Source organism: Melospiza georgiana, chromosome 21 (genome assembly GCF_028018845.1).
Source record: "Melospiza georgiana isolate bMelGeo1 chromosome 21, bMelGeo1.pri, whole genome shotgun sequence".
NCBI classification, from domain to species: domain Eukaryota; kingdom Metazoa; phylum Chordata; class Aves; order Passeriformes; family Passerellidae; genus Melospiza; species Melospiza georgiana.
Genome location: NC_080450.1, coordinates 3,476,925 through 3,503,811, shown reverse-complemented (window position 1 = coordinate 3,503,811; position 26,887 = coordinate 3,476,925). Strand labels below are relative to the sequence as shown.

Genomic DNA, 26,887 nt, shown 5'->3' with positions numbered 1-26,887 from the left:
TGTGAACTCCTGCATTTTTTAACTCTTGAAAGAATAGAAAGTAAAAATCCTCTTTAACTTCCTCTTTATGTATCCAAGTGAAATTTGAGCATTGTGTTTCCTGGAAGCCAGGGAGCTGTATATGAGCCCAACCCCACCCTCCCTTACATAACTGGCAGGGTCACAGTGCAAACCAAAGGCAAAATCATTGCACTTCATGGAGAAAGATTCTGTTCTTATTGAAGCAAAACCTCCCCAAAATTCCACTGGCTGATCAGCAATTGGTTGCTCTTTTCTGGTCTGTGCAGATGCATTGGCTGAGGATGGGCAATATGTTTCAAAAATTGACATACTCTTGCTTTGGCATGGCTCTCTATTTCATCCACAGTAGATGAATGTTGGTTGCAAACTTTAATGTTGGTTTTTTCATGCATATTTTTCTCGTATTCTCGAACATCATCCATAGTCATATCTGTAAAAAGTTCAAAATTGTTGGCATTTTCCATTGATTCAGTGCAAACTTTTTTTTTTTTTTTCCTAAGGAGAAGGTTCTAGGAACACAAAGTCTTTCAGCAGAAGCCAACAAAGGATTTTTTAAAAAGCAAGGAGCAACTAGCTTTATGAAAATTACCTCATAAAGGTAGTTGTGTCAGCCAAGGAAGGTGCAAGGTTAAGTCAAAGGGAGTCAGAGAACAGGAAGGAGTGGAAGTTGTTCAGGAGTATCTGTGTAATGTAAGGTAGGCAGGTAGTACTGAAGTGCAGGCCTTGGCAAAGGCCAAGATCTTCTAAAGAGAATTTAGAAGATCCTTTGGAATAAAGGACAGATACAGAAATATTATAAATATTTACTTACCTTTCCAGCACTTGCAAAAAGAGTTTTAGTTAACTTTGCATTGTACATCTCATAACCAGCAAAAAATCACAGTGTTAGAGCCCACACCACTTTAGATTCCAGAAACTAACACTTAAACTGCTAAGTGAATTAATAGTGAGGATGTTAATGGTTGTGTAGCCTCAAGCAATTGAATGAATGATGAAAATTAGAAATATCCCTCAAGTGAGGCTGATCCCAGCAGCAGGGTCACTGAGCACTGCCCAGCACAGCCTGCCAGGTGCTGTGGAACACCAGGCAATGGTAACACCTTGAACAGCATTTGTCACCAACCACAGCTCCAGGAAAACATAAAGAACTCAATAATTGCCTGTGACTCTTCTGAGTATTCCCAGGCTTTCCATAAATGCCCTGGGGAGTGAGGAGTCAGAGCAGGAGCAGTGGCAGGGTTTGGGCTGCTCTTTACGATGCTTTGGTAGCTTCAGAGCCTTGTAAAAACAACCATCAACTTTTGACTCCAAACACTTAAAGAGCATTTTATTGGCACAGTCTGCTTGAAATGGGTGCCCCTTTGGTCATGCACTGTGATCTGCTCTTGAGGCTCCCATATTCCTCAAGTTTATGATGTGCCACTGGGATTTGGGAGTTCTTGGATCACACCACTCCCTGCTCTCAGCTCTGAGGCTCCTGCTGCATTTTATGAGGCAGCTTTTAAGGCAAGATACAACTTCAGCTTGATGTCATAATTCATCAGTAAAAACAAATGCAGTCTGAAATTTTGATCAAGGAAGTTGAGAAGGAAACATTGAATACCCCTAACTGATACTCTATCTGTCTTTACTGTTGTCTGGAATGAGAAACAAGCTGAGAAGCTGTGTCAGTAACATGCTGGGATGCACTTTGCCAAGCACAGAACATGCTCTGTATTAGTAAGTAACACTGAGAAAATAGAATTTCTTAATAATAAAACTAAATAGAGTTCAGTAAATTAAATGACAAAACACATTCATACTTACAAGGTCAGTAACAGCAACCAGTCATTAACATAACACATTGTTTATTACACTGATTATTTGATTCAGTTTATCTGACTACCATCATCTCCAGGTCTTTCTCAAACTTTAATTTCAAAAGGTGTTAATAGACACTTAAAATTATATTTTGGATGCTAGATTATTATATCTATTTTATTAAGCCCAGATTTTTTAGGTTTTGTACTTACGCTGATAATTAAGCATTTAAAAATACACTATGTTAGTTAGTAAAAAGGCTCACTCTGACAAGGAAAAATCCACAAGATAATTGTGAACACAGTATTTCATCTGTAGAAAGAGTATTTTTGGCAGGGAGATTTTAGACTTAGGAGGGGAAAATCTATAGTGAAATGTTTTTGAGCTAAACCTGTTTGGTATGTTTGACTTCATGGCTGTTCATTTGTCATTGTTATCAGTAACTCTGCTAAAGTGCAGCTGACACCTTGCTCCTCAGTAACATTCTCCATCTCTCACTGGATAGATATTTTGGGTAGACTGGGAGCAAATTTATTGGCTCAATTTTTACATGAAATCAGGCTGTTTTATTTAAAGTTACCAGTTTTCCTGACTTGCTGCAGGGAAAAGAATGAATTGTTCTATTTCAGGTAAAAAAAGAAACAAATCTAAAATTAAAAAAAAAATTGCTCTGAAGAACTTTCTCATTGGATATAAAATTCTCTCACTAGTTTACAGCTATCCCAATAGAAAAAGATATTTTTAGCAGTTTCAGGATTTTTATGACCATTACAGCACAAGATTTTAATGAAGTATTAAATTTATAAGAACACTGTGATTTCAAAGCAATTTTTTCTCTATTTCCAAACAATGAGCCCACTGGGTTGGAGGCTGAATTCCAGTGCAGGGCTGTAACACCTCAGAGATGGGTTTGCAGCAGTGACTCCCTGAGCAATGCACAATGCTCTGAGCTCTGGTGAGAGCTGTCCCTCACCCATGAAATGCCCAAATTGGTGTTTCCTGAAGCTTGAGGAGAGCCTAAATAAACATTCTAAATATATTGTCAAATTCCTATGGCATTTCCATGGCCTGTCTCAGAGCCTGTTTTAAGAGCAGCTGTGGTGATGGATATGTCTTACAGAAAATGCATGTAAAAGGTACAAACCAGTGAGCTCTCTTTAGACACTGTGATTACTGGTTTGATATTCAGGTTGCTCTGTCCTGCTGGAAGTGCCCACATTCCCACAGCTGCCTCATGGATTCCAGCACTTTTTGCAGGCAGTTGCTGCTGAATCAGACCCCATAGGATTTATGCTTATCTACATCTTTTTTCAGAAAAGCTCCATCTTTTCTTTGTTGCAATCCATATCAATAGTTTCAGACTTTCCTAAAAAGCTGGAAATGTGTTGGGTCAGAAGCCTTAGGAATCTTCAGGATGGAAATGGCTGCAAGTTAAGGCAGCCTTAAGAAGGAGCTTTATTCAAACGTGCACAAGGTTCTCCATACAGAAAACTCCTGCCTGCAGGGCAGGTGAGGCACTGGGGCAGGTCCACTGACATGCTGGGATGGAAAGGCATCCCTGGCTGCTGCCCAAATCCAGCATCCCTGGAAAGGTCCAAGGCCAGCCTGGATGGGGCTTGGAGCAGCCTGGCCTAGTGGAATAATCCCTGCCCATGGAAGGGGGTGGAAGGAGATGATCTTTAACATGGTTCCACCTCCTCCATGAACAATTCACACTAGGACCTGATGATCCATGAAAGCAGATGAGAACCTGCTGTTAATTGTCCCAGGCTTGTCCCAGCCCCCTGGAAGGGTTAATTTGCAGGTTAATTGGCTCAGGAGGACACTCACCATACCACTCATCCACCCAGGCAAACGCCTGCCGGTGACCGATCAGCAGGATGTCTCTGACCACCTGCAAACAAGGAAAGGGTTAAAGGCCCCAGCAGCAACAAAACATCTCATCTGTGTCTTTCAACAGGATTGAAGTGAGAAACCCTCTGGCAGTTCTGTGTCTAAAATGTCATTCTGGCCCTGAAGGGCTCCTATTCCAGCTTCCCACTGGAACTGGATCTGTTGCCAGCACTGAATCCTGGCTTTGACTAGCAAGGAATCCATTTTGGAATGTGTAGAAATACCAATATGTAGGGGGGTGGAATATAAGTAAATAAAGATAGTATAGAAAGTAATCTAACCCCCTAAAAGAATTGCAACTGGGTTAATTATTAAAGATCAGGAGCAGGCCTGACTTTAACAGGCCACAGCTATAGCCAATAAGAAGAAGAGTGTTATAAAAGAGTGGCTTGGTTGGTGAAAGGGAACTGGAGTCAGTTGGCTGCTGTGAGAAGAAGGAAGAGTCAGTGCCTAGAGGAGCTGCCTACGAGAAACATCAAGGAGGTACAAAGATCCAGCAATAGGGAACCCTGCAATGTAATGACAATAGAACTCTTGCAGTGTAGTGACAACACCAATAATCTCTGGCCAATTAGACATTCTGGATCTCTTTTTTTCCCCTCTCAGTTTTTTCAAACATGTAGCAGGTCAATACTATGAAAAATGTTATCACCTTGTAGTTGTGCTATTCATTAATTGAATTTTTAGTAGACTGATTGGAAGTTGGAATTTTTAGTAGACTGATTTCCCACTAGACAGTCTGTTTCTAAGGGATTCTTCACCTCAGTGCTGTGTGTATGGGACCCCTGTGCACCCAGAGATACCTCAGCTCATAAATTGGTCACAGCACTGAAAATGTTATTGGTAATTTTTCTCAACCTTAGGCCTGAGCAGCTCTGGGCTTTGTCACTTTTGTACCCGGAGTGATGTCCTGGGCTCTGCTCCAGCTCTTTGAGACCTTGTGAGAGGTCTGAGCCTGGGCTGAGCTCCCAGGCTTCTCCAAAGCCATTGCCACATTCCTGTGAATGCTCGAGTTCTGCTCATGTGGAGGATAAGAAACAGCTCCTGTTTCACTGACCTTGTGTACAAATTGCTCTACTCTGGTTTGAAGTCCCCAGACTTCGAATTTCACAGTCACAAGTTTGTAGGAACACATAATTGGCTGATGGGTCTCTCTCCAGCCTTCTTTCAATTGGCCTCTCCCAGTTTTCTGTGACTTGAAGTATTTGGGATCCTGCAGAACAAAGAAAACATACAGGGAAATGCAGGAGGGGAAGTTGTGTTTGTCAATTTGCTAAAGTAAAAGTTGTGAGAAGACACAAAACATGCTAATAAACATTATAGAAAAGTTATAGGAAATTGACTTTTAAAATGTGCTAGGCTATCCTAAAATCCAAGCCTGGCAGTGAATCAATGGCAGCATTGACAATCATATCATCCAGGACTGCTGTTCTCTGCTGTAGGAAAATCTGTTACTGCAAGTCATTACAGTGCAGTGCACTCCAAGGGTTACTTATGGTCTTGGGAAAAAAATAAAAATAGTGGCTTCTTCAGAGGCTGTTTTTCCACTGCCCCTTGGTGTGAACTGCTTGTACTTTCCACCTGTGCCTGTCTCCTGAAATTGTGTCCAGTTGGGGCTTTGACACTTCCACACTGACCCTGACAACGCCACCTTCAGTTTGAAGTGCACTTGTTCATCCCAAGGTAAGTGGGGAACTCCTGCAGTTTGTCCATCTCTGGTTACAACTAAGTCATGAGCAGACATGAGTAATCCCAACTCTGTTTCTCTTTCAGAAACTGGGAAATCAAAGGAACTGCAACTTTGAAATTACAACATAATTTCATAAAACCATTAAAGGCATTGGTTCATCTTTTTAAAGTTTACATTCATCTGTACAAGATACAGTTTTATCTATGAAAGTGTTATTTTCCATATTGGTATAATTTTATTTCCCTTTATGTCCAATCCTGCTAATTATATCTTGTAAATAGAAATAATTTATGGTTAAGCACTGGTTGTCAGAACTTGAAAATTATGTCATTTCAGAAAATTCATAGTGGAGCTTCTAAAATCTGTCCTGAAGAGTAACCAGCAGTGCTCAGCTGTGTTCTTTCCCCAGTGCTGAGGTCTGGGAAGATCCTTTGTTGTAAAAGTAGTTAATCATGTACTTAAACAGTGTTTAAATTATGCATTAAATGGATGACAATCAGGAGAAAAACCACAAAAAACTGATAACTACTCTGATCTACATTTTGCTTCATTCAGTGTGAGTTTATGTATCACCAGCATTCATGTTCCTGCTGTTTAGTTATCTCTTGACTTCTGGTTTTATCCTAAACTGAAGCTCTGCCACTAAAGCTTCTCTCTAATGAGGTGAGAGTCCTTCCTCCCTGTGAAAGTCACTGCTTTTATTGCTGACACAGCCTTTGCAAAGGGGAGACTTTGAGCTCACACTATAATAAGGTTTCAATGTTAAATCACCATAAAACAGTTCAGCATCATCATTTATCAGAGCAACACCCCCTGTACAGCACAGCCCATGGTCACAGGCTGCTGCCAATCTTGTCACCCAACAGAGCTCAACCACAGATGGATCTACACATTTGGTCTTTGAAAGAGCTGTTTAATAATTGATCATTGCCTGAAGCAATCAATATAATAATAACACCAATAAAAAGCAAAAAGGGAAGAAAACATAATATTCAAAAAGACACAACATTCTAGTTGGAGGTTCCTTAAAAAAAGAAATTACAGAAAATACAATTTCAAATATGGTTGCAAAATATTCCACTGTGAAATAAGGATCTCTAAAAAGGAAAATAGTTTCCTATAAGTCAGGGTCTGCTATTTCTTACACACACACACAGTGCTGGTGTGATGGAGCCATTGCCTTGATTCAGCATTTCAGATACACTCTTTAATAATTCTGAGTGTTGTACTTCACAATCCTTCAGAGATAACCAGAGCTATAATGGAGAAACTTCAGTGCAGTCCAAAGGGATTTAATGTAATCAATTTGAGTTGGTATCAAATAGCAGGAAATTCTAACTAAAAATGAAATAATGAATAACTGCTGATTGCCAAGTTTTATGGGTTGGGTCTGGTTTGGTTTGGTGAGTTTAACCCAGCAGACAAGGGGACACACAGTGGGGATCACTCTGAACCTGGTGGCCCACAAATCACCCACCAACTGCAATGCAACTGATCCATGCCATCAGCCCCAGGTGCAAATTCCCTTAACAGCACCCAGAGATGGCACCTCTGCATCCCTTAACTCTGTCCCTTTTTCTTGAAGGACATGAGGATTAGTCACAAGTTGGCTGCAGAGCTCCATGGGAAGAGCCAGTTCAGCAGCTCCCATCAAAGAGCTCTTAGGGAAATTCCTGCCTTTCTGGAAACATTAACATATTGCTACTATAAAACTGCAGCCTGATGAATGGAAGCCAGAGCTCAGAGGAGCAGATTCCCAGGCTGCTGTGTGAAAGATCAAGGTGTTAAAGACTTTCCTGAGTGCTTGCTCAGGGAGCTGAGACTCAGAGGCTGCAAGGCACACTGACATGGGCAAAGTCAACTTGAGAATTCCATGGCTGGGCCATCAGCTCAAAGGGCACAAATGTTTGACAGAGGTGAGCCCTTGTAAGGAAAACTAATATCCCAGAGCTTTAACCCAGCTGCTACAAAATTACATGTTTAACAACATCATGGCTGGTTTAGAAACACACAAATTCTGTCTCTGTGCTGTGGATCATACAAGGAAGCCTTTAGGGGATGATTCTCTACATTTCACTCTATATTTTTACACCTTTCCTAGGCCTGTGCTATTGACCACAGCCATGGGCAGCAGGCCATGCCAGAGGACTTTGGTGGAACCAGGACTGCTCATAATTTGCTCTTCAATGCCTGATCCAAAGCCTACTGAAATTAATGAGAACTTGGACAAGAATGATTTTATGTTCCTGACTCGTGGGTTCAAATTGCTAAATTTAGACTCACAACCTGGAATTGTTTCTGCAATTAGGCACACAAGGTCCTTCTATAACAAAAAAATGAGGCAGGGTTGATAATTTTCCATTAAAAGCAAACAGAAATTATATTGGTACCCAGCACTGCCTCTCTCAGCAGCACTTGTGGCACACGTACTTGAAGCTTTTCTCCTGTACCTAGAAGCTGTGCAAGCTGAACTTTGCTCTGACCCCACTTTTATGTTATTATTTAGATAATTAATTTTGTGTGTTCCTTATTTTTGCTTTTAGACACCCATGCCTTTCTTCCCAGAGAAGGCATCATGCAAAGAATACTGAGTCTATTCACTATTTTCCCCTTGATTTATCTACTGGCAAAATCCTCAATCTGTTTTAAATGTAATGGCACAGCTAAAATCTTTTTGTTTAAATAACCTTCTTGTCCTTTTATCAGACACAATTTATTAGGAAAGCCCATCTGGCAAATCCTTTTGCTAGAGGAGCAAAACCTACTCTGTATTTGCAATACATTATTGCCAGGTGCAGAGTGATTTAAAAATAGCACTTCTGCCAGCAGAGCAGAAACATCACAACCCGTGAGCTGGGCTTAGTTGAGAATGAAATGTAAAATTACAATGAAATAAAAGCCTCTGGATGTGGGATATGGATTCAAACCTAGCACTCTCCCAGGTTTTATTACTTAGAGCTCGAGTCAATGTGTTTATTGATGGAGTCTATTATTTATCATTTAGCATTTATTTATTTAACTTCCCTCACGGATGTCACGTGCATCAGACGTGGAGTGGAAAGGTCCTTTCCAGGAAGCAAACCCAGCCCTGGGTTCTTGCAATGCCTTTTTACAATTAATTCTGACCTGTTCCTTTGTACTCAGAGTTAAATAATGAAATGCATTTGTTGTTTACAGAAAACCTGCAAATCTGCCTGGCACCCTTGCCCTCAGCTCTGCCATGGTACCAGGCCTGACTGGGAGCTGCCAGAGGTGAGAGTGCACCCTGCTTGTGCCATGCATCCTGCCCTCTCAGATCCTTCCTTCTCTTTAATGCCTGGATGAATTTTTTCAGATTAAATTTTTCAGACTCCTATGGCAGTATCATGGTGCTTTTGAAGTGCAATCATTTTTTCCCTCTTTATGCTGAAGACCATTTTGTTTTATCTTGAATTTCAGAACCAATCATGGGTTTAATACCTGTCATCTGGCATTTCAGCATCAGCTGTAGTTGCTAGGTTTTAGATTTCAGCTTTTTTAGGCAGTGCTCAGGAAAGATTTATTGATGTAGAGATGCTACCACAGACATTTATGTAGAGTCATTTTTTAAGGACTTCTAAAAAAATTTCCATTAAATGGTATTTTCTGGAAGATCCAGCTAAATACTTAAGAACTGTAAATATTGGGACAGTTCTGAGGTGTTAAAATATGATAATCCAGCCAGCCTTTATGTGAACTCACACACCAAGTGAGTAAGGAAAAGGAAATATTCATACTTTTCATATCCTTCCCTGAACTCCTGAGCTGACATGGTGCCCACACTTACTGGATTGTTTCAGCTGCCATCATTTAGTGATGTGACAGAGGCTTTGCTACTCTGAAAGCACTTGGACAGCCCTAAGGTGGACCTGTCCCAGAGCAGCTGTGCTGAAGGAGAAAAGCCAGCAATGGAAGAAGAAAACTGCAGCAGCTGCATGGAATCTGTTTAGAAGCAGCCTGGAAAGTTTATTCCATTTGTCCAGCTCTCCATTGCTTTGTTATAAACAGGAAATGAAACATTGTTAATTCTGAGAACTTGAATATGTTCGCACTGAACATTTTGCTCAGTAGCTCACAGCCACGGTAAATGTTTCATTTCATGAATGATTCACTGGGGGCCCTCACTCCTCAGCACAGCTCAGCTTTGTTCTTTTCTATATTTCAGACAAATATATCTGTCTATATAGCTGCTGATACATATTCATTGATGCTAAAGTCACAAGGAAATGACTTCACAAAATGTACAACTACTCTTACCTGCCTGGTACATTCTCTGTACAGAAAAACAAAATTCTGTCCCTGATGCAATATGTACATGCAGGTTTGGAAAACACAGGGCTCCTCACAGACAAACAGGTAAATTTCTTAGCTGGGGTCTAGAATTAACCTTTCTCCATTTGGAACCTCACATTTAAACTTAAAACTTGAAGGATTGGGCCCACACTTGTAAGAAAGCTCTGTATTTGAGATGTGGCTGCTTCACAATGGAGTTTGTAGATGCTCATGAAGGTAAGGGGAGGTCACCTGCTTTAGGATACCTGAATTGCTGCAGTTTCACCTCCTCCAGCCTTCCACAAAGGCAGAAATCAGCTCAGCCCCACGACAGAGCTGCACTCTGTGGGTGTGTAATAGCTCCCAAATCTGCCTCCTGATTCACCACTGACCTGGAGATTTCAGTCCCCTGTGCCCTCTGCCAGCCCCTCATCCTTAAGGGCATCCCAATCACTTGGAGGATTCTGCTCCAGAGATCCCCCAGTGTTCCTGGGAGAGGCTCCCTTGAAGTGTCCTGCAATGAAGCAGCAGCTCTCCAGAAGCCTCCAGCTAACTGGATTCTTCACTTTTCAATTTTAGTTAATATTTAGAAGGAGAGAAAAGCAAATATGCACAAAGTTGAATTCAATCATTTTCCCTTCAGCCAGGACATTTTTGTGGAACACATTTCCTCTCCCAGCACCGGTGAGAATGAGCTGTTCAACTCAAATGGAATATTATACATACAAGGATTATTTATATATTTTGTCTTTTTATGTGTGAATCACTATTATGGAAATGAAAATGAAATCTCTTTTTAAGATTCATGTCAGGACAACTGAAAAACTACTTTTTAGATCATAGGTGGGAGGACACAGTGGCTTTGTCCTCCTACCTTCTATCAGGCTCATAAGTCCCAGCACAGGGCAAGCAGAGAAAATAGTGTATGAAGGCTTTAAATTATTTAAGCCACTCTCTAGGATGGAGTATTACAGCTAAATAATGATATTTGCTGTTAAATCTCAAGTATATTTTTAATTGAAGAGGAATGAGCTTTCGTTAGGGTGTAAAGAAAACTAAAGCTCATTTCTAGAAGCTGCCAAACATGCTGACCCTGAAAAAGAACTTGCTGTATTTTAAGCCTGTGGAAGAGCCACTGAAATGAAGAGATTACTGGCATGCCTGAAGTTAAAATTGTTCTCATTGGTCTTTCTGGATGGGAGCCAGGACATTTATCCTGTGGGATCTAATTGTTAAATCCTGAGGATTGCACTTCACTTTTAATCTTTAAACTTTGTATCAGTTCAGATTACATGATTTAAAAGCAGCCAAATTGTTGTTATTAGTGCAACTAAAATACCTTTCAAAAGCTTACACAAGCTGGGTTTATCTGAAGCTGCTATTTGGGAAACACAAACCCTTTCTCATTTGCATAGAATTACTGTTCTGATTGAAAGCAGACGGACATTACATTTAAAAACATAAAAAATCTTTTTATAGTCTCTAAATTATGAAGGAGGCCTCATCAGAAATGGGAATTTGGCTTCATGTTCGTCATATGGTAACATAAAAACTCCCAAGGTTGTAAACTTTGGAAGATCCACTGTTTTCAGTTATTACTAATTCACTATCAGTTACAGCATGTACACAGTTAAATACTAAAGGTGTTCTTGCTGCTCTGTATGAATTCTGAAACAGAATTTGGTAGTCAACAGAAAAATCATCCATCAGTACAGAAAAAAACAACAGATGCTGGGCTATTTTTGTTGTTTAAACCCATATAAAATTCCATTTCGCTTGGAATCTGGTTTTTAAATTTGACTTTGAAATAGCATCACAAAGACTCTGAAATGCTTTTCTCTTTTAAAATGAGCCTGTTTTTCTGTATCAGGAGATTAATCACAGGGAAATTATGCTTTAATGGTTGGCTATTAAAAACAAGCAGGAAAGTTGCAAAACTGGTTGTCACCTTTGTGTTTACAGGTTCTGAAGTGCAGAGAATGAGATGAAAAATCTCACAGGATTTCTTTAAAGTACAGTCATATTATTGACCTGTTCCATTAGCAGCTCATTCCTAAATGGAACCAGAAGCCGTGGAGCTCAGATAAGATGATGGGACCAATAAGCTGTTTCATGAGGTGTTATATAATTTTTGGTACTAAACAGATAGGTTTCATTATCTAAAGAAAGTAATAAAATTACTTTTCATTCTACTGTAGGCACAGTTTTGCTTTATGACCCGTACACAGCATTCAAAATAGGATCTATATAAATGGAAAGATAAAAAGTACTTGATATTTTTAGTCAGAAAATCATGTCTCCTATAGTATAGAAATATATTCCTTGGCAAGTCCTCACTTTCTATCCTAAAAATGATTATGTAGTCTCGTTTTAGATAGTTAAACAGCTGCCATACTCAGTGCCAGCTATGAATATAGACTTGGCTCCAGAGGCAAATCATATCTCCAAAATTAAATGCGAGCATAGATCTGATCATTCCTCTCTAGCTGCTTGTTGTGAACCATCATTTATCAACTCTGAGATTAAAACATTGAGACCTCATCTTCATTTGCATGGTGGCTGCTGATTTCAAGCAGTGAATTGCATTGACCTAGAAGAAGCATGCTCTTCAGAGATGTGCTCCATCAAATATACATGGGAGCAATTTCCCAGGGAGTTTTCTGAGTGACTCTGCCTGCTGCCATTGATGCTTTTTGGCAGATCTGCTGCAGTCTGCAGTGTGCTCCGGTCCCTCTTGGTCTTGTGACATTGTTCCCTTCAAGTAATTGTGCATCAGCCCCTTGTCACTGCAGCACATCTGTGCTTTGCTGGGCTTGGGCACTTTGCAGGGCTCACTGATCAGGGTGGGATGCAAGTCAGGACAGCAGGGGTGTTTAAAAGTGCTCAGATCTGCAAACTCTTCACTGAGCCTCACAGTGCAAAGGAAGGGCCTTTTCTGGTTTGGACTAATTCAGGTGAATATCAAAGGTCTGGTTCAGGGTGTGTTCTGATAAGGGTAGGAAAGCATTTCAAAGAATTATCTGGAAAAGAAAGTGTTGGGCAATCTGGACAGAGAGGCTGCTGGCTGCTTCCCCTCTGACCAAAGGCTCTTGAGATATTACTGAGCAGCAAGATTTTATACAAAAATAAAAAGGTTGTGATTCCTATGTTCACAGCCCAGTTGCCTCTTACCTCTGATTCCTTGTAATAGCGCTCGGGAATCTCGTCGCTGGCAATATCGATGAAGCAGACTTCTCGCTCCAGATCCTTTGCTTCTTTGTCAAAAATCTGCAAGAGTTAAAGAAATTCAAGGCTGTTACAGAACAGCATCCTCACAAAATCCACCTGGAATAACTGTTACAAGCAGTTTCAATGACTTGTGCAACAGAATGTATTTTAGGCAAGTGCCTGAACAGCTTTGTGTAAAATATTCGAGTTTTTGCAGGAACACATTCTCCACCCTACTGCTCACATCGTGTTCAGCACTTTCTGCTCCCACTGCTGCTCTTCCTTGGATTTTTTTAGAATGGAGACTTTGCTTAAAAACAGCAAGGTCAACAATTTGGATTGTTTTTACTGTATTCTCCATTCTTTGTACTAGAGTCTGTCACTGTAAAAAACCCAACTCTCTGGTCTCAGGGGGTTTTCCCCTCTAAGGACTCCAGCAATGTGCAGGTGTTTGCTGGGAACAGTCAGAGTTGTTGTTACACTGAAAATGAAAATTGTGGCCGAACTGCCCCAGTGGAAGCTGCAAGCTTCCCCAGCCCATCCATGCACACACATTTCAATCCTTTAGGACCTTGTTTGGAACACAAGCCTCCTGTTCCATGCAAGGTGAATGATGGAGATATTTTGAAAATCCAGGTCATTTGCAGCTGCAGCACAATATCCTTCTGTGCCTGTATCCATAATTTAATTATTTAGGCATCTCAGTGACCCACTGTGTCTGCAATACATTTTCCTCATGATTCTGAGACTTGGAAACAGCGCTGAGCTAAAAGGCTACCATGAATTAGTGCCATGAAATTCAGGGAAGTTGTGCATCCACTGTCAGGAGCAGTAATAAGCTCACAATGTGCTCTTTCCTTTAGGGCACAATGTTCTATAGCTGATATTTCCAGGAAGCAAAAATATTTTTGTTTTCTTTTTTTTTTTTTTTTAAATATATGCCCTGAATGCTCTCTTGATTTAATTAAATTCTAGAGGAACAGTTAAAAATACAAAATGCCAGCAACACTTTAGTAACAGAAATGCTACTTCATTATTTCTGAAAGCATAGGGGCTGCCCATTTAAAGCATTCAAAAGAGCAATGGACTCCAGGGAACACAGGAACCAGCTGGTAGGAAGAAAATTGCTCAGGAAATTGTCTTTCAAATACAGGAAAAGCTGAAGTTTGACTCTACAATTTTAACTTATCTTGGTAGTGAATAAAACAGGCAGCACTGAATGCTCACTGAGCTGGATGTAACATATTCACACATCTGAAACTGCTGAAGAACTGAGAAACTCCAACCTGGTTTTATTTGTATTATTATCCTTCTGCAATTGTTGTTTTGCAAGAAATATGTTAATTATTTGAACAATGTGGAACTTTGAAGGAAAGCCCTTCTCCTGTTGTGCTCCTTCTCTGAATTGGGTACATTGGTGTAAATCACTTCTGTGTTTATATATATAATATAGGTCACCTTTTATAAGCTCCCTTGCTTGCTTTTTTCCTAAACAAATTCAGAAATACAGAGCAGCCCCTGACGAAATCAGTTGAACTATTTCTGGAGTAAGATGCATTTCACCATAATCTCTCTAAAATACTGGAAATGGGACTTAAGTGGACATTAGCAGATCAGCTGAGGCTTTGAATCTGTGCATGGTTTAGGAACAAGCCCCATAAATTCAAGCACATGCAAATCTCTGCCCATTTGCAATGGCGTAAATGGAGATTATTACCCAGTGTCTTATGCAAAGAAATGTGCCCTGCTCTGTCCCAGACTTGATCCACATATTTCACCTCGTATGGAAATAGTTCTAAATTCCTTTTCTCTCTTTAAAATGCTGTGATGGAAGTGGGGATGACAGATGCCTTTGCCAATCTGTCAAAACCAGGAGGAATTTTTCAACCATTTCAACGATGCCTTATTTGCTGCCGAGGCTGTCTGTGACCATTTCCTTTATTCCAGAAGTTTGCTGAATGACATTCTTACTTCCCTTTGCCAGCAGAACTTGTTGTCTAATCATTTATGCTTCTCCTTTTCTCAGATTGTCCTCACAAGATTTGCAGCTAGAGATTTAATCTTCTCATTCTATCAGCAGTTGAAAATAAGAAGTCATTAGAGAACAAGACTGATTTCTTTCTTAGCTCTAATTCTCTTATTGCCTCTCTTGGCCACAGAATCTTGGATTGCCTGAAATCCTGTAGGGACGATGGGTTTATTGTGGCTGGGATCAAAGACACTAAAGAAACTGAAAAGTTTTAAAGGAAAAGATTAAAGGCCACAAAAAGAAGCATAAGGCTCCCAATCTGTGCAACTGTATTTGCAAATGTGCAGAAACTGAATGGTAAGAACAATCTGTATCCTTAAGAAGATGATGTAGAAGACAGAATATTAAATATTATATTGGAAAGAACTGGACAGGCTTTACATTTGGAAGCCAAGTAATTAATTGAGATTAATATACACAATCAAATGGAAAACAAAGAGCAACATTCAGACTGAAGAGGCCTTTTTGCCGTGGGTTTTGGTTTGATTTTGGGGAGAGTAACGTGACAGCTTTTTTACAACAAACATTTATATATTTCCCTTTCCTAGGAGGAATGAAAACTCAGCATGGTTTAGGCTACATCACCCACAGAATGACAGAAAGTGGGAGGAAGGTTTCAACTGGGCCTTTATGACTGTCAATAGTTTCTTCTGGTGAAAATTAAAAAAAAAACCAAAAAACCCCAACCAAACAAAAAGAACCCCAAAAAAATCAAACAAAACAACCAACAAACCAAGAACGAAAAAAACAACCAAAAAAACTCTAAACCACTAAAAAAGAACAAAAGACCCCCAACCAACCAACCAACCAACCAACCAACCAACCAACCAACCAACCAACTTCAAACCCAACCAATCAACCAACCAGAAACCAAAAGAAAAGTACACAAAATCCCCCCAGGCAGGTGATTCCAGAACCTCAAGAATAACAGCTCATCCAGGATATTGCAGAAAGGTAAGGACTGGTGAACTTAAATTTCATTCCTTTGTTTCCCTCCTGCCCTGCAAGGACATGTCCTGGCCCATGCTTTGCTAGCAACTTCCCTTCTCCTGGTAGCCACAGTCAGAACAGAAAATCATGTTAGGATATGATGGGAAATTTAATATCCTATTTTCTACAAGCATTTTTCCTATCTGTTTATTTTTTTCTATGTTTAGGCTAAGTTGCTGGCTTCAATTTTATTCAGATGTAGTTAATCTAAAATATAACTTTATGGCCAATCTCCATAGCTGACCTGGATTGGATATAAACAGCATAAAGCCAATTTCTGCTGAATGCATTTATTCCATCCACACTGGCAAACTCCTCACTCATCTGCACCACCAGGACTCCAAGAGTCACATCTGTGCCTCTGGCTTGGCTTTGTTTCATAATACATGATTCTCTCTTGTGATGTTTGTTTTCCATCTTCAAGAGCAAAGGAGCCATCCAAGGGATTACCAGCTGGAAAGGTGTTTGGCTCTGTCATTACTACAAAATGTTTTTTTTTTTTCCAGCCTAAACAGAAGGAGTTTGTGGTCAGAAGGCTGTAAAGAGACAGCTAATTCATGGCAGGGCTGTAATTGTGGTGAGGACTGCAAGAATAATTCTTTTCTTCCATTAGAAAAATGCACAAAATATACTCTCCACCTTGAAATTCTCATCTCTGCAGATTGCCGTGGCCAGAATCACTGGCTGCTCCTCAGAGTGTTGCTGCACACCTTGAGCACTGGAGCTCTCACTTTTCTGAAGGAAAAATCCTCAGAACTCAGAACTTGACCCATGGAATTCAATCAGTGTGTAACTTTTCAGTAAGTCATGCTCCAACCTCAGCTACTTCCAAATTCCCTAATTTCCTTTTGAGATTTATTTGGGCAGAGATTACAGGAATTGACCAACTTCGAACCTGTTCATGGGATAAAACTATTTATGTGGACACACATAATTGGGAGCAATTTTTCTATGGAAAAAGATTGAATCTGTCTTTGAGAAAAGAAAATTTGGCTCCCTGAACTGGCTGGGAATATCCCTGTGTGCCACAGAGTGGGAGAGGCAGTTATATATTTATCTGCAGCCTTGCTCCCTGCTCCTTTTGATCTCATGTCATGACTCCCCTATTATTCCATCTCTTATGAAATATCTCATTAAGATTTGTGCTTTCTGGACAGAGAACTGGATTTTTACGTAATTATGCCAAAGTAGCTGTGCTTCCAAGACCTCAATAGACTATCTATAATATTTACTGGGATTAGTTTTTTAAGTCACATCCAGTTCAAGTGCCAGATTTACTGACTAACTTCAGTAGTTCATTTAGAAAAATGAAAAAGTAGAGGCACAACCATCTCACTTGTTCACACTCTGTCAGTGTGGGCCTTGTCATATGTTCTGTGATAGCCATATGTGCTTGGGACACAGGATCTGCACTTCAACAAAGAGAGCTCTTCCCTCAGGAGGAATTGCAGACCAACCTTTCCACTTGTTTGCCTTCATCTTTTCAGACTTTTTAGAGGGGGAAAAGCATCATAAAATCATTGCAAATTATGAGATACACAGTACCATCATACAGGAAAAGTCCAGGTGCAAATAAAACCACCCTCCAAGTGTCCCTTGCTTTGACTTTGCATCTTTTGAGTGATGCCCAGCAATCCTTTTGACAGTTTCCAGAGTGAGATCCTGTGGTGCAGGTTAAACCAGGGCACAGCTGAATCCTTTTCAGCTGAAATCAGTGTTTCATGGCAGTTGCCTTAAATAGTGAATTTACATTTAATTTCCATGTGCTATATTCAAGTTTGTTACAACCTAGTTCCACATTACTAAGATAGGAGACAAAAATAGAGAAAAAGCCACCCTAAACTCAACCAAACTAGAAATGGATTTTCTTTTTAGCTGCCATATCTAAAATTTATTTTACTTTAGTTTCATAATCAAGATCCAGACACTGAGTTTTCCAGAGAAAAATATTATGCTACAAAGAGCAAGGCACAGGAAATTCTACATACTGTGAATTTTCATTATTGACAACCTCTGAATTATTTGACAAGCTGTACTTTTTTTTTTTTGCTTTCCCCAGACACCATCAGATGGCAAAAAATCACTGCCCAAATATCAGCAGCAATTAATTCTGTGCCTAAAAAACAAAACAAAACAAATCAGAAATCAGTCAAACATAATGATGCTTGTGCAACAAATAGGAAAATGGAATAAATGGAATGTTTTTGTGATTTGCTTGAGCAGTGTCTGTCCCCAGCCTGCCTTTGCTGCACCTCCACTGCCTTGCAGGCATTTCCCAGCAGCAGAGGGTGACAGGCAGGGACAGGGTGGCTCTGCCATGTGTGACATGGCTGGGCACTGATTGCAGCCACTGCAGCCATATGGTGTGGCCTGGAACCAACACAGCTGATTGCAAGGCACAGTTGGTGCATTCCCCACGAAAAGGAAAAAACCAAAACCTGTGTCTGTGGTGCACACTGAAACAGTGAGAGGGAGATGACAGTTCCACTAAATTAGTCCTTTGTGACACAAATACTGAGCAGTCAACGGACTGATGAAAGAAAATACCTGTCCAAATAAAAAAGAGCTTGAGGAAGTGTTCTCATGGAAAGCACACACCCAATTTATTGACACACAAGCAGTAACTCCCACCCTCCTGCCTGCGCCTCTACCCTTTCATTCATGTAAGAATTCTCTCTGTGAGATGTCCCTTATGGTTTAAATATTCAGAATACAGACTTTATCTATCTATATTCAAATTCCCAAAGTGCAAATTTTGCTTTGGGAGAAGGGTGTGATTGCTGTGCCCTTTTGCACTGCTCTGTGCCCACTGAGCTGTAGCCCCTGCACTTCCCCTGCCCAGCACTGCCCAGGGTACAAAGGGAAGCAATATTTCCATGGACTCTACAGATGCCACCTCCCATGTCATTTCCATCTCCATTCTAATTTTTAAAAATTCCATTTTGTAATTTAAAACAAAAGTAAAATCAAAATAAAATTTCTCTTTAAGAAGCTGACTTTTAATTTAAAAGATCTGCAAGAGGAAATAGTGACTGGCCTGACTCACTGGTCCAATTTCTGACAGTGTTAATGAAGCTGTAAAGCTACAAGGTAGCAGGGACAATATTTGATGTACTCACATGCTCATCCAACACTGGCTCTGTTTTTCTAAGAATAGAGTTGCCATGGAACAACTACATGGGATACATTAAAATCAGCTGCTCTGAGCACTGAAATCACAGCTCAGTAGATTTATGGTTCTGCACTACTACACAAGGTTGCCTAAATAAAGATATTTATTGTCCATTGTTCTTCTGTCAGTATTTATATTTGTGCAAATCAACCACAAACTTTAACAGATTGGAACAAGAATGCTTTAACACATTTCAAATAGCTTAAAATGAATTCTAAGACATAGAAAAATCAGATTCCAGAGCAGATACCATGTTTCTCTAGTATCACTACTATCTTCTGTCATGCCAAATGGGAAGAAAAATCAGTAGGAACTTTGCATCAAGATATATTGCAATAATTAGGTAGAATTATACCAGACAACACAACATGTTAAATGAAATAATTCTAATAACATCCAAATGACAGGAACCCAAGGCCATTTATATTGCTTTCTTCCATGGATCAGTGGAATTAGTTTTAGTATCCTGATGTCCAGGTATTGCTTTTCACAATCAATATCTACTTTATCAGACAGTATGGAAGAATAGATCAGAGTGCAAAGATTTTAAAAAAATCTCTATGATCTAAAAAAATACATTGAGAAATAGCTGAGTTAAAAACAGATTTGTATTATTGCCCTCATTACTGTAACATTAATATTCATTTAGTCTATTTTGCATTAGAACTGCAAAATTTACAGAAGTTTTTTTTGGATTCATTATTTCTTCATCAGAACAAGGCTGATAGTTGCAATGAAGGAAAATAAGGGTATCTATGGAAATCTATAGGAATGGGTGCTATGCTTCCTGTTGTTTTCTACCCAGACAAACAGTGACATTTAATCTAAAGTTGTCTGTCACAAAGGAGAAATGCACTTTGCAAGTTCTTAGGGGAGGTTTAAGCCTGCCCATTGAGCAATGGAAATGAGGTTGACTCCTGCTCCTGGTTCCAAGGTGTTTGGATTAACAGAAGCCTCTCCATATTTAGGAACCTTCCAGCATTTCAGGGCTGTACCAGTCATGTCTGTGGTCCCAGATAAAGGTCATGGGAGCACAAAAATGTAGATCTTCACTGGTTTACTGTGTTCCCACCAGGGAACAGCACAGCTCTCAGAATTACAAAATCAGGGAAATTAGGGCTGGAGTGCAACCCTCTAATTCAGCTGCTCTTTCTCCTCCTCAGTTCAAGCAGGGGTCAGTGAAATCTCTTAATCTAGGCAAACACTGCCTTAGTCTGTGACTCAGGTGCTGCAATAGAAAGGTAATATGATATTGCCCCACTGGCAGTCTGGTAAAAATGACATTGGAAGAGCTGGATTCAAGCAGAATAGAGTTTCTTTGATTTACATCACTGGAGTATCCCACCTCTGTGCCACTTTCATCTGAATTCCCTGGCTGGATACTGTTCAGGGTTTGATTCACAGTATTTTAGCCACAAGCTGACACACTGAAAGAATTCACTCTACTTAAATAGCTTCAGTTCTTCCTCTGTCAGACAGCAGCCCAGACCATGTCTGCTCACTGCTGACATTAGAATGCACCAGAAAATTAGTCTGCACCCTCCCAAAACCAAAGGCGTGGGCTTGCTCTGAATTAAAGTGCTGCCAAAAAACACAAGTGAACATTAAAAAGTGCATAAATTACACAATGTTCATCTAGCTGGTAATGTAATACACTTCTTTTTAACTCCACACTGATCTGGCTTAGAGAGGCAGCCCCTGTGAGTGGTTGGTATCTGGTGGTTAATAGATGATCCCTGTCATGTTCCCAGTGGGAAAGTGTCTGCATGCCAAAAGCAGTATTCCAAATTCCACCTTGTTCTTGTACATGTAATTATTCTGCCATAAGCAGTGCAACAGCTGTCAGCCTCAGTAACAGGCAGCCCCAGGGGCCTGAGGGAAATGTTCCTCCCACCTGGAGAACAGAACACCTTCCTCTTCCCAGGGCTGCTGCAGGGACACCCCAAAACACTGCAAGGCTGTGCTAAGACCCCTTAAAATCTGCTTGATTGCCTTTTTCCTTTACCAGAATGAGTTCAAACACCCCATCATTGTCTCTCTTACAGATCAAATTTCCAGACATTTAAACTTTTCATGCCTACAAGAAACCTCTTCCCACAAGTCTGCAACCAATGCATACCAAAACGAAACAGGAAGAAACATATTTGTGTATGAACCCAAGGGTTCAATTTTTACATGCTGGGCTTTAGTGAAAGTTATTCTTATTTTTTTTTTTTTTTGCAAGAAAAAGCAGACTCTGCTTTGCTCTCTGCACAGCAAAGCCTGACTGACCTCCTGCCTTCTGCTCCTGAGCCTCTCTGATCAGCAGCTGCTGGCTGCTCATTCCCACCCTTCCTCTACAGAGGATTTTACATAGTCAATTGTCCTTCTCATCTCTAACTCTGAAAATTTTTAACTTTGGGAAAGTGACTGCCAAAAGCATCACCTAAGTGCACAGCCATTGTTCCCCAGGCTGCTTTCTGAGATCTCTCATCTCTGACCATTGTTGAGTTTCCTGTTTGTTCTTCCTGACACCTCCTTGGAATCCAACCCCCTTTATTCAGAGATAATAATGTGAAACACAGAAAGTGGAATACAAGCAGACCAAAAAAAACCCCAGTCATCTTTTCTTTACTTTCCATAAATTTAATAATGACTAAATTCACATATGTAATGATGCTGTGTTTAGAGAAGGAACAAATAGAAAGAAGAGGCAGAAAGGAAGGTGGGTACACAGATCTTTCACCTCCTGGTACTTCAGAGGGAACTCCTCTGCAGCTGCTCCAGAGCAGGACACCCAGGGAGGGACAAAGGCACAAATTTGGGGCCTTTTCCCAAATGAGAGACCTCCAGGCCCCAGACAGACTGTGGTTAACCAAGAGCATTAAATCAACTTTTGCACAAGGTGCCATACTTACACTGTCATTGCTTCCTTTGTTGTCCTCATATTTTGTCTCTATATGAATGGAGAATTTAGGCAAAAACGAACACTGCAACAAAAGAAAAATATATTTAACACGAGAAATGTGCCTTGCTTCATCAGCTGACACATTCAGATCCCTTTTGGTATCACTTTTCTTATTTTTTTCAGATTACTTCAAGAAAAAAATGTTCCCAGAATGTAAACCTGAAAGGTTTGATGATTCTGGAGGGATCCAGAGATTCTATCTAAAAGTTGAAAATTATGATGAAGATATAAATAAATCTGTACAAGCAGTCTGGAATAATTAGATGCAATGGTTTTCATGCTCACTATGCCCAAGAGTATGACTGTCCTGAATGTCTTGTTAGAAATTCAATTCACTGAGATCTTGAGAGCAACTGGATACCCCTCATTATAGACCAGTCCATCCCCATATAGGAAAACCCAAGGACACTTCACCAGATGCAGGTCCTGACCAAACAGACAGCAATGCCTTCATATGTGAGGGCTTGTTCTTAATTTTTGGAGAAATGAGTTTTAGCATAATTTCCTATTAATGAAATTAATATGGAATTCATGGTTTATGAACCCCTGTGAAAATTCTTTTTTACTAAATCCAAATAAATCTTAAAAAAGAAAAAAGAAGAATACACCAATGTTTTCCTGTTAAAGATTAACATTCTGTATTTACATGGGGATAAATTTATTTTTCTGAGGATTGCTCAGCTTAGTTGGTTTAGGAAGGCTAGAGTTTATATTACTAGGCAACATAATCCCATCATAATAAATATTTCAAATCTATTTTATTTATCATTTCACAGTTCCTTCAAAGCAACTTTTCAGACAGCAGATAGAACAGCTGTCTAACCAGCTCTGAATGACACCAGTTCAGCATCTTCCCTGTTAGTCACCGAGGCTTTCCCTGCATTTCCTTGTGTGATGCATCACTAATCCCCTGTGGCAAATGACTCCTCCAAGGGCTGTGCATCCAGGTTATACAAGGAGGGTTTGGACACCTCAGTGCTCACACTGCTGCTGGTCCAGGCTTGAAAACATTCAGAGTTCCTCAAGGGAGGGGCTGGTGAGTAAGGGAGAGGGGGTTTAGGAGCCAGGTGTAGAGCAACAGCTGAAATCGAAGGCAGCTCCTTGGAGACTGCAGCAACTTCATCCCTCCTTCACTGGGAATCACCCAACAAGTCATTGTTCAGTCTTCTGATCACAGGATATCCATTATCAATAAGCACATCTAGAATCAATCCTTGTTGAAAAAAACAAGTGAGCAGATTCCTCAAAATAAGGTTCTGGTGCCATGGAAGGCGAAACCCCCTTCATGCTGTTGATCTGAAGCACAGGTGCAGTTTCAGAGGGAATTATGAATAAAAGCAAATGTCAGGTTTCCCTTTGACCTTGGTATTAAAGAAATGCCTGCTATTTTCAATCACTGTCAGGAGGTTGCCAGCAATGAGTCAGGTCATGACACTGAAATGTCACCGTTCCATGTCCTGAATGTGAGGCTGCACTGGAGCAGCTCAACAAGACCCTGCTTGAGTCTGGCTGGAGATTGATTCCTCTGACCCAGAATCTAAACTCTAATTAAAACAAGAGATCCTCTAACCTTGTATTTCAAAAAGAAGCATTAAGAAAAGACCAAGGTTCCTTAGACTAGCAGAGAATGGTGCCATTTACCTCAAGCCACCTCATTAGAGAGCCACTTTCTGTAAAGCCACCCACAGGCAGCCTCCCTGTGTGCTTAGCATGAAGGAGAGAACTGTAACAACCTAATTTGAGATTATAAATGGCAACATGGGTTTACCCCAAATGAAAATTCAAATCCACCAGAAGTCCTCCACCGCAAAAATCCCTCTGAGAACTCAACTGGCTGGCAACCACTGCTCCAGCAGCTGTGGGGGGTCTCGCTGCCTTACGGGAACACTTAGCAGGGTCCAAATTTTTGAACATTTCACAGAATGTGTCTCATGATTCATCAGCTGCACTCTGACTAATTGGCAGAGGGCTCTGGCAGAACCAGAAAACTGTTTATGCATCATTCAAAAGACTATTATTCATCGTGCACAAAGTTGGGTTTTTCCCCTCAAGTGGCGGCGTATTTACTTAACTGGGGATTAAAATTGTTATGCAACAGTCAGAAACAAACTGGGGAGTGAATAGTAGGTAATAAACCTTTTAGGAGATTCTTATTTTCTTCTGAGCACCACTCCCTTTGTGCTCTGCCTCCTCTGGGGCCCGTGTTCTTCCAGCCCTGACCTGGAGGCGATCGATCTGAGCACACACAGGAGTGCACAGGGCACTGTTTCCAGCTCTCCATTTCACTGCCTCTACAGCCTGCAAGGGCCCTCTTGGGAATGAAATAGTGGCAAGTTCAATCTTTAACTCGAAATTAAACCTAAGTTCTACAGAATAATTCAAAATCTTCAGTCACAGTGTCTTCAATGATACGGTGTCTTTGTGAAAAGCTCTCAAAGGAGGCATCTCCAGGTATTGTCACCTCCAGATTTTTTAAATGTCTTATCAAGTCCTTTAAAAATTTTTATACCCTAGCACACCTGTGACACTCAAAAGACAAGGGGAATATTCAGTTTTGTTTTTTTTCTTCTCCTAAACTTTCTATATTTGGCACCTCAATTTTGGAAGAACCAGGAGAGATTGAAGGCTCAAGGGAGCACCAGTGCAATAACAGGAGAGTGAACCAGTAATTACCAGCGTGAGCAGGGGCATTTCCACGTTAGAATGAAGGGAATGAAAGCAGCATATGGAAAGCACAGCCCCCAGTTGTGTTTGCAATTCCCTACATATAACCTCTTGAAAAACGCAGGGCCTATTTTTAGCACCATGATTGATTAGCGTTGCCATAGCAATAAGCAACACTTACAAGAGCAGGGCAGAACCGAAGTGTGCCAAAACACTTGGCAAAGTCTTAAAGAGACAGTCAAACACATGCAGGGTGTGACAATCATTGGATGCAGAGGGCTGTCAGATTCACCTCGGTGCAGTAATTACACCTGAGGTGGCTGTGGGAATTACTGCAGTTCTCAGCAAATATCTTGGTCTGGGAGAGGCTTCTTCACCCTCTGGAACCTGCTTTGTGTGAGCAATGTCAGTTCATCACTGCTGTTGCAGCTGGTTTCATTTTCCATGTGGATTCTGCCTGCAGAATGTTCAAAGACTTGCGAGAGACCTCATCCTTGCTCTTCACCTCTCCTGTTCCTTGTGAATATTAATCCACAATCCTTGGCAGTGATTTCTGCACAGTAAAAATTAATCCCACTTTTTTTTTTTTTAAGCAGCAGAAGCATATTTCCCTAAATCTTAACATAAAAGCCCAGCAAGGCAGACATTTCATGCAAATGTTCTCTCTCATCTTCCACCACTTCTCAGACTGATGATTTTTTTATATGGTCACATATGCATTATTTTGACAACACAGGTGGAACTGGATTTTTAGAGAGTGATCTCCACAGAGCCTAAAGACAAAGAACAAAGTGACTGCTACAATGAGGTGAGAGTGTTAAGCAAATGAAATCTTTTCCATAGGGTAACTCCCATATATCACATCCTTTAAATTCAAAATTTTTGGGCACTGTTTTGCTTCTCAGGGGGTAACAACAGCATTTCTTTATTGAAGATCAAGAACCTGGGAAAGAGAAGTGGAGTCCCAACTTTGTTGTAAGCGACAAAGGGGATGTGGAATTGTGGGGTGATGGAAGGTGGAATATCCAATGTTTTTTGGAAAATGGACAATGGGGAGTTATTGACTCCCCTCAGATTGCTGCAGACAGAGCTGCTGTGTGATCAGGTCACCCAGGCACACACCAGCATCAATCAGGGTGACAAGGCTGGAAGAGAATAGACGGAAAGGGCTGGGCAGGGTGATGGCATTTGGAAGATGTGACTCAGTGAGAGGGAGGAGAATTTGGAAAGCAAGATAAGCACAGGAAGGTGGCAAACAGCAAACAAAAGTGCTGTTGAGTGGAAAGGAAAAGAACAATGCAAAAACAGGGCTTAAAAATAAACAAGGGAGCAAAACTCTCATAAACAAGGCAAGGAAGAAAACCAGTTTGTATTGTGTACAATAACCTGGAGATGGAACGATGAGTAACAAGTTGCCTCCAACTGCTATAAAATTCTTATCTCTGCCTTTGCCTTCCCTCAGGATCTTTTTCTTTGATACATGGGAACAGTAACCTGCTTATTGAAGAAGAAATGAAGTGAAAAGCAGCGTGCACAAGTGGAAATGACAGTCCCATCTATCAGAGAGGGGGCTGGATTGCTTTGGAATAAGGCAGTGCTGGAAAAAGGGGAATTCTCCCAAGCACTGTGAGTTACTCATTTCAGTGGGATTAAGCTATTAAATGAGAATACAGGTTTGCAGCTCTCTAAAAAATGTATTATTTTTTTCTTATAAATACTACAGAGGTCCTTCCTTTTGCTGGAACCTCTACTAAGGAAAATAAATCTGTGTTTTCCCAGGACAATGGCATCAGTGAGCCTGTTTTCTGAGCTGGGGGATGCTGGTAGTAACTTTGCATTAGGCTCTAATCCTGCAGTATGGATTCTTTGTACTGCATTTTTGATGCAGACTCTTCAAATCCTCAGGCTGCAGCAAAGTTTCAGCCCTGAAGAGTGAGGGGTTAGATCCAAATTTCAAGGGCTGGTAAACAGATAAGGAGAACACAGGAAAAAACTCTACAGCAATGTTTATCTGAAACAACTGCTTTCCTTCTCAAGTCATCTCATTATAAAAATAACAATACAAAAACATTCCTTCCAGATAATTTACTTCATGGATAAACCAGCAGCTAAGTGAAGCACAAAACATGCCTGTTCTCAAAAGTAATCAGAAACCAGCAGGTCAGTAATGGACCATTTAGCAAC

The 26,887-nt window shown here is 40.5% G+C and overlaps 1 protein-coding gene across 1 annotated transcript in view; it reads right to left on the bottom strand.

Annotated features, from left to right (window-relative positions):
* The window catches only part of PITPNC1 (phosphatidylinositol transfer protein cytoplasmic 1), a 74,784-nt gene that overhangs the window by 2,496 nt on the left and 45,401 nt on the right, over positions 1-26,887 (bottom strand). The window contains exons 5-9 of the mRNA XM_058038747.1: positions 21,990-22,061; positions 12,866-12,961; positions 4,772-4,927; positions 3,652-3,715; positions 333-451 (exon numbers count right to left, since the gene is read on the bottom strand). Of these exons, the coding sequence (XP_057894730.1) occupies positions 333-451; positions 3,652-3,715; positions 4,772-4,927; positions 12,866-12,961; positions 21,990-22,061 (507 nt within the window). The remainder of the gene's footprint in view (positions 1-332; positions 452-3,651; positions 3,716-4,771; positions 4,928-12,865; positions 12,962-21,989; positions 22,062-26,887) is intronic.